Source organism: Oncorhynchus masou, chromosome 25 (assembly GCF_036934945.1).
Source record: "Oncorhynchus masou masou isolate Uvic2021 chromosome 25, UVic_Omas_1.1, whole genome shotgun sequence".
NCBI lineage: Eukaryota > Metazoa > Chordata > Actinopteri > Salmoniformes > Salmonidae > Oncorhynchus > Oncorhynchus masou.
In genome coordinates this window covers 30,713,674-30,721,418 of record NC_088236.1, presented here as the reverse complement: position 1 = coordinate 30,721,418, position 7,745 = coordinate 30,713,674, and the positions used below count along the sequence as shown (strand labels likewise).

General features: G+C 43.5%; 1 protein-coding gene across 2 annotated transcripts; it reads right to left on the bottom strand.

Moving 5' to 3' along the window:
- Positions 1–141: 141 nt before the first annotated feature.
- Positions 142–7,283, bottom strand: LOC135514102 (DNA-directed RNA polymerase III subunit RPC4-like). Of its 2 annotated transcripts, none has more exons than XM_064937310.1 (9): positions 7,126–7,283; positions 4,293–4,461; positions 4,147–4,190; positions 3,877–4,034; positions 3,646–3,770; positions 3,359–3,530; positions 2,993–3,243; positions 2,743–2,895; positions 142–642 (listed from the first exon to the last, which is right to left on the bottom strand). In XM_064937310.1, exons 2-9 carry the CDS (start codon positions 4,458–4,460, stop codon positions 523–525), a joined length of 1,191 nt encoding a protein of 396 aa, XP_064793382.1. In that variant the 5' UTR covers position 4,461; positions 7,126–7,283; the 3' UTR covers positions 142–522. The 2 variants fall into 2 exon arrangements, with proteins under 2 accessions (XP_064793382.1, XP_064793383.1); XM_064937311.1 differs by having other exon boundaries at positions 7,181–7,283.
- Positions 7,284–7,745: the final 462 nt, after the last annotated feature.

Genomic DNA, 7,745 nt, shown 5'->3' with positions numbered 1-7,745 from the left:
ATGGAAGCATAGATCACGTTCATTTTTACAGCACGACCGGCAATCAGAGTTTACCCACCTATTATCTTTATCACTACATCACTAAATAGGACATTTGGAATTTGGCACATTCATGTAGGCTAAACATTTTTAATGAGAGAATACTGTACCATCCCTTTATTAGAGTCATTTAGCACACATCTCAAACAAGGTAATCTTTCCCCATCACTTTCAGCAGAGAAAAATAAATAAAATGTTCTGTAAACAAGCCAGCTTTTCTTACAAACTAGTGGTAGGAAATCTGTTTACAAGACTTTCTATTTCGCATTCTGAAACTATCCAGGGCCAAGTTACAACAATGGACACTTGAAAAAACATGTATAGGTTTTAGGTGCCATGTTTGCTTGTGGTACTACTGTCCTTATAGACCTTATACAGCGCTGCACGGTCTGTGTTATTCTGTATGTGGTCCCCACTGTACTGTAGAAACCCTGGCCTAATGGTGGGTGCTTATATTTGTTCTGTTAGTCCTGTCCTGGTTTGTCATACTCTGTTCTCCAGCAGGGCTTCGAAGTCTGGCGAGCAGACCAATTTGTGTTTGATGTGACCCAGCACTGACAAGTCACCAGTCCGGCCCTCTCCTGTTCCAATTGACACCAGCTCCTGAGGGGGTGGGGGGAGAGGCAATTATATTGGCAGACTTGCACTTTGCTTTAATAATTCCTAATTTGTCTAAAGGTTTAATTTGAAAAGGCATCATGAAATCAGCAGAGTGTCAGGTGTTTTGTGGTCCAATGTTCAACCCAGTGTCCAAATATTGAGTCTCCTTTGAAGGTTGTGGGTCTTCCAGCATGACAAGGACCCCAAACACACATCAAGAAACACACGGGAATTGTTAAGAGGATATGCTGGACTGTTCTTGAGTGTCCAGCTTAGATTCCAGATCTGAATCACATCAAAACCTATGGCGAGCTCTGAATACAGTAGTTGATGGAGGGCACCCATCAAATATTGAAGAATTAGAGTAGTTTGCTGCTGAAAAGTGGGCCAAATTGTCAGTAGAAAGGTGAAGCAAGCTTATTGATGGCTACGATAAGTGTATTTCTGCAGATATTTTGTCCAAAGGCTGTGCAACCAAGTACTAGCTCCGGGATGGCAATCATTTTGTCCATTCCCTTTGTCTTTATATTTTTTTATTCAAATTGTAAACTTAAGTTAAAAAATTGTTTCTGCAATGTTGAAAATCCGATAACAAGTGTGACCAAGTGTTTTTCAATTTCAACTTATTTAAGAATAGGGAATTATTTAAGAAAAGTGCAAATGAGCCCATATTAATTGGCCACACCTGTATGTTTACATACAACTACAGGGAAGTGAAGATTTGAAGGGAAATTTCACCCTTTTTCCAACATCAAATTCATCACCAACATCAACATACACTACATGACTAAAAGTATGTGGACACCTGCTTATTGAACATATAATTCCAAAATCATGGACATTAATATGGAGTCGGTCCCCGCTTTGCTGCTATAACAGCCTCCACTCTTCTGGGAAGAATTTCCATAAGATGTTGGAATTTTTCTGCAGGGACCTGCTTCTATTTCAGCCACAAGAGCATTACTGAGGTCGGGCACTGATTAGGCCTGGCTCAGAGTAAGCGTTCCAATTCATCCTAAATGTGTTAGATGGGATTGAGGTCAGGGCTCTGTGCAGGCCAGTCAAGTTCTTCCACACCGACAAACCATTTCTGTATGGTCCTTGCTTTGTGCACAGGGGCATCATCATGCTGAAACAGGAAAAGGCCTTACCCAAACTGTTGCCACAACATTGTAAGCACATAATCTAGAATGTCATTGTATGCTGTTGCGTTAAATGGGGCCTAGACCGAACCATGAAAAACAGCCCCAGACCATTATTCCTCCTCCACCAAACTTTAGAGTTGCACTATGCATTGGGGCAGGTAGCATTCTCCTGGCATCCGCCAAACCCTGATTAGTCCGTCGGTCTGCCAGATGGTAAAGCTTGATTCATCACTCCAAAGAACGCGTTTCCACTACTCCAGAGTCCAATGGCGGCGAGCTTTACACCATACCAGCTGACACTTGGCATTCTGCATGGTGATGTTAGGCTTGTGTGTGGCTGCTCTGCCATGGAAACCCATTTCATGAAGCTCCCGACGAACAGTTATTGTGCTGACATTGCTTCCAGAGGCAGTTTGGAACTAGGTAGTGAGTGTTGCAACCGAGGACAGACGTTGTTTGTTTTTTACACACTACATGCTTCAGCACTCGGCGGTCCCATTCTGTGAGCTTGTGTGGTAGCACTTCGCGGCTGAGCCGTTGCTGCACCTAGACGTTTCCACTTCACAATACCAGCACTGACAGTTGACTGGGGCAGCTCTAGCATGGCAGAAATTTTAAGAACTGACATGTTGGAAAGGTGGCATCCTATGACGGTGCAACGTTGAAAGTTACTGAGCTGTTCAGTAAGGCCATTCTACTGCCAATGTTTGTCTATGGAGATTGCATGGCTGTGTGCTCTATTTTATACACCTGTCAGCAACGGGTGTGGCTGAAATAGCCGAATCCCCTATTTTAAGGTGTGTCCACATACTTTTGTATATATAGTGTATATGAAAACATCAGATTTCCGTGTTTTGTAGTAAAACAAAATAGAAAAAGATAAGTGTTTCCGGTGACATCATCCGTAGACACTAATTTCAACCAACTATGAGCTGCCAAAGGTTGTGTTTTCTCTGACCTGGAGGAAAGCGCATGAGGTTCCCAGAGCCACATCTAGTGTGACATGCCCCAGTATGAGCTGCACCCGACCAGACTTCCGAACCAACAGTCGTCCCACCAGACCCTCCTGCAGGTCTCTCAGATGGCAACTGTTCTCCTCCTGCTGCTCCTCCTATTACACAGGAGGACACACAAACAAACTGATCGTATACAGAGTACACAGAAGCCTTGCTCTCTGAACCACATATTTAATACACCTGAATACCTACTTGAGATTCAGTTTTCAATAGCATGGACTGTCCATCCTCTGACTGCATCTCTGTCTTCACTGGCCTGACCTCTCGGGTGGGCGGCTGCCCTGGTAGAGAGTCAGGGAGCTGGATGAAGAACAGCTCCTCCACTTTGCTCTGACTCCAGGTGTCCAGCAGTTCAGGTAAAACTTCAGGCTCAGGGAGTGGAGGTTGTCTGAAAGTCGGTTCCACCTTCTTGACCTCTGGAGCATCTTCTGGCTCCTGCTTCACTGAAGAGAGGGAGGGAGGGAGACAAATTAGACAGTTATAGTAGATTGTTTTGCCATTCTGTTTCATTTGAACTGACATGAACTTTGGCAATGTAAGAGCTGTGATTATAGTTACCTTTGACTGCATTTGTTCCCTCCATGGCCTCAATGTCCTCCTCAGACTTGTCTGGTTTGAAGGCTATATCAGTGACATCACTTTCCTCCTTGAATCCCCACCCTGACACAGCCAGGGGCAGCTGAACAGGGCAGCTCCTTACATCACTCCTCAGGTGAGGGTCATCCAGGAACTGGTGGAAATTAGTTGTAAATTACTCATAAGTGGACAACAAACGAGACAATTATTGTACAGACAGACAGTATGATGAGACATACATGGACATACATGGTACATGGAGGACTCACATTGTCTCGTTCCAGATTCCGCAAAATGTCTTTGGTCTCTTCCTCTGTCTCCCTCTTTTCCTTCTTAATGTTGATGATGGGTGAGGGACCCACACTTGGTGCATCTCTCTCACCTTCATAGCCACCTGAATGGAGCACAGGAAGAAAGTTCAAACAAAATGATACATCATTATGCTAATGATACCCTATAACAAATGTTATGGAATTACAGCTGAGTGACCCTGATTCTACCTCTTTTCTTCATCATCATCTCTGCAGGCCCTTGTTCAAAGATAGAGTGGGACTGGATGACTTCTGGACGTCCCCGGCCCCGGCCACCCCTACCACCTCGCTCACGACCCCGATCATTCTCTCTCCTTTCCCTCCTTTGCCCAGCCTCAACCTTCTGCCTATAGTATAAGAAAGTAAAACTCTTAACATATGGTGCTTTAGTATGTGCTGGAAAACATTTCAGTATCATGCAATCACATATATTGTCACAGACAGAACAACTGAACTTACTCTTCTTTAGCTTTTCTGCCAATAATGTTAGGGGTGAAGGTTTTCTGAAATATAAAACATTGAAGTCAAGATGGACCTAGTTAAATAAATACACAAGTGCTGGTGATAGACCATTAAAAACACTCCATACAATTCACTGAGCCTACCTTCTTCACCCCTCCTAAGGTGAGGTCTTTGGTGCGCATGGAAGGGAAGCGGCCGGTGGAGAGGGTAGCTGGAAGCCGGCGTCCCATCACCAATCCCCTGCCAGTCCCTCCAGGCGTTGCTGGAGTGCTAGAGGGGCCACCAGGGTCGCTTGAGCCTGGCTCCGCCATCCTGGACAAAGCAATTAGGGAGAAAATTGTATAGGAAAGCTAAATGGACACCTATCCACACGGCTTCATTCAATAAGTCTTCACAAGAACACCTACAGTATATCTGCATGTAGCCCTTATCATGACTACAATTACATTGGGTGATTCCACATATCTATATGCTGCCTGAGGTAAATGCCCTGATGTGACACTGCCCGATATCATGTAAAAAAGTTCACAGCGTGAAATACCGCGGGGAAAAAATAAGTTAATAAATCGCAGCACCCCGACCCCCGAACTACTTCCCGCGGCTATGGCTCACAATCAATGATTATCTTTCTTTTTACGCTTGTGATTAGTAGTGATTGTAAAGTCGCAGCATGATAAAGCTCACAGATTGCAAATTCTCACTGGTCCTTTGCTCGTGCCAGATTCTCTTTTAGCCATTGAGGTATTAAAATAACAACTTTTGCGCAAGTGTCCACTAGATAACACAGCCAAAGTCAGATTCCACAGCCACAAGGTCCAAACTGCCTACAAAATGTGTATTTACTATTTGTGGATCTGTGACATTTACTGCATTGTTAGGAGCTAGTAACATAAGCATGTAACTGCACCTGCTATAACCGCTGCTAAACTGTGTATGCGAGCAATAAACATATAAAGTCCCAAAAGGTTTCCAAAACCGTATCACTAGCAAGGATTAATAACGCTTCTAAACGTTAAAACAGAGCAGGATTGTAGTTCACATGGAGCCAGCTGTGGTCCATACCTTCAGCTGAGAATCCAAGAGGGGGACCCGCTGGCCTTCAAATCAAGTTGTATTTGTCATATGCGCCGTATACAACTGGTGTAAACTTTACTGTGAAATGCTTGCTTATGAGCCCTTCCCAACGATACAGTGTTTAAAAATAATAACACAAGAGGAATAAAATACACAAGAATGGAGCTATATACAGGGAGTATCAGTACCAGATCAATGTGCAGGGGTGCGGGGTATTTGAGGTAAATATGTACATAAAGGCAGGGTAAATTGACTGGACATCAGGATAGAAAGGAGTAAAATAAAGAACAGAGCTACTGATGAGTAAAAGTGGGAATGTGTGTGCGTAATTTGTATGTTTGTGTTGCATTGGTATGTGTGTGTGTGTGTATGCGTATTGATGGCACCCAAACTGTGCTGACTATCTTGCACTGACCCTACGCACACTCACTAGACTATATATACACACCATATACGCACACTATATTGACACTCCCACACACACTAGGTACCATTAATTTACTATTTATCAGTCTTATGGCTTGGGGGAGGTCGAAGCTGTTTCTGAGCCCGTCGGTCCGAGAGCCGATGCTCCGGTACTGTTTTCCAGACGGTAGCAGAGTGAATAGTCTATGGCTTGGGTGACTAGAGTCATTGGCAATTGTTCAGGCATTCCTCTGACACCACCTGATATAGAGGTCCTGGCTGGGAGGGAGCTCGGCCTCAGTGATGTACTGGGCTGTCAGCACCACGTTCTGTAGCACTTTGCAGTTGAAGGCTGTGCATTTGCCATACCATGATACAACGCTCGACCCGCTCCACAACAGCCCTGTCGATGTGGTTGGGGGAGAGCTCTCCCTTTTCTCCTATAGTCCACGATCAGCTCCTTGGTCTTACTGACGATGAGGGAGAGGTTGTTATCCTGGTACCACACTACTAAAATGCTGAGCCATCGCACGCATGTTGTTTTTGTCCCCCCACACCAGACGCAATCAGGACAAGCAGGTTGAAATATCAAACAAACTCTGAACCACCTATATTAATTTGTGGACTTGTCAAAAAGCATTAAACATTTATGGCAATTTAGCTAGCTTGCTTGCTGTGGCTACGCAGATGTTTGCGTGCAATGTGGGTGCAATGACTGAATAACGTGTATATTTATATTGCAACGCGAGCCGGTGTGGTCAGCATGTAAGTCTCTGACATCCTCCCTGTAGGCTGTCTCAACAAACCTGTCGTCGTCTTGTCGTCAACAAACTTGATGGTGTTGGAGTCGTGGGTGAACAGAGAGGGACTAAGCACACACCCTTGAGGGGTCCCCGTGTTGACAGTATCATTAGTCATTTCTAAAACTTTTACTTTAAGGAAAATGTTATATATTTGTTGTTTAGCTCACAATGTAATTTAAAGAAGTATACATGAAGACAGAGGTGTCAAAACTCATTCCACGGAGGGCCGAGTGTCTGCAGGTTGTTTTTTCCTTTCAATTAAGACCTAGAAAAACTGGTGAGGGGAGTTCTAATTAGTGACCTTAATTCATCAATCAAGTACAAGGGTGGAGCGAAAACCCGCAGACACTCGGCCATCTGTGGAATTAGTTTGATACATGTACATTATGGTGTCCGCGATAGAATAAACGTTCCAAAAACTATAATGGTAGGGGAGTGCCAAGATGGAGGCTTCAACGTAGCATCATCTATTGTATAACTTATATAAATAATTGGATGGAATGCGCATAGCTTTATATTTGTCTTTGAGACCACATTCTTCAAGTTTTATAGAGCCTATGCTATTGGTAGTTAGACAAAATTATAGCTACCACAACTGAGAATCAAGAAGTTGTCAACACATGGCAACAATGCATGCTGGTTACATTAGTTAGCAAGGACCGACTGCGTTTAGATATTGTCTTATTACAATTACCTGATTACTTCTATAGATGTTCACCAAACCAAGATTGCGTTTAAATGTACTGTACCCCTTCTATGAGTAAAACCGTGTCAATTTCTTCAGCCAGTGGTCTACTCAAAAAGTCAACATTGACTGCTGTACAGCGCCATGACAGATAAACGTGACGTTGCATCTCGCGTATTTTTGCGGATCAAACATGCGCAAGATTTCTTCTTCTATGGTATAAAGGTGCTATACAAACAACCGTTTAATGTGCATGCTGCCTTCTACTGTGCTGGATTGTGCGATCAATCATGGGTTGCCTAATTCTGTACAACAAAGACAATACACTGAACAAAAGTATATACGCAATATGCAACAATTTCAAAGATTTTACAGTTCAGATAAGGAAATCATTCAATTGAAATAAATTCATTAGGACCTAATCTATGGATTTCACATGACTGGGAATACAGATATGCAACTGTTGGTCACAGATAACAAACAAAAAAAGGTAGGGACGTGGATCAGAAAACCAGTCAGTATCTGATGTGACCACCATTTGCCAGATGCAGCTCTACACATCTTCTTCGCATAGAGTTCATCATGATGTTGATTGTAGAATGTTGTCCCACTCCTCTTCAATGGCAAAG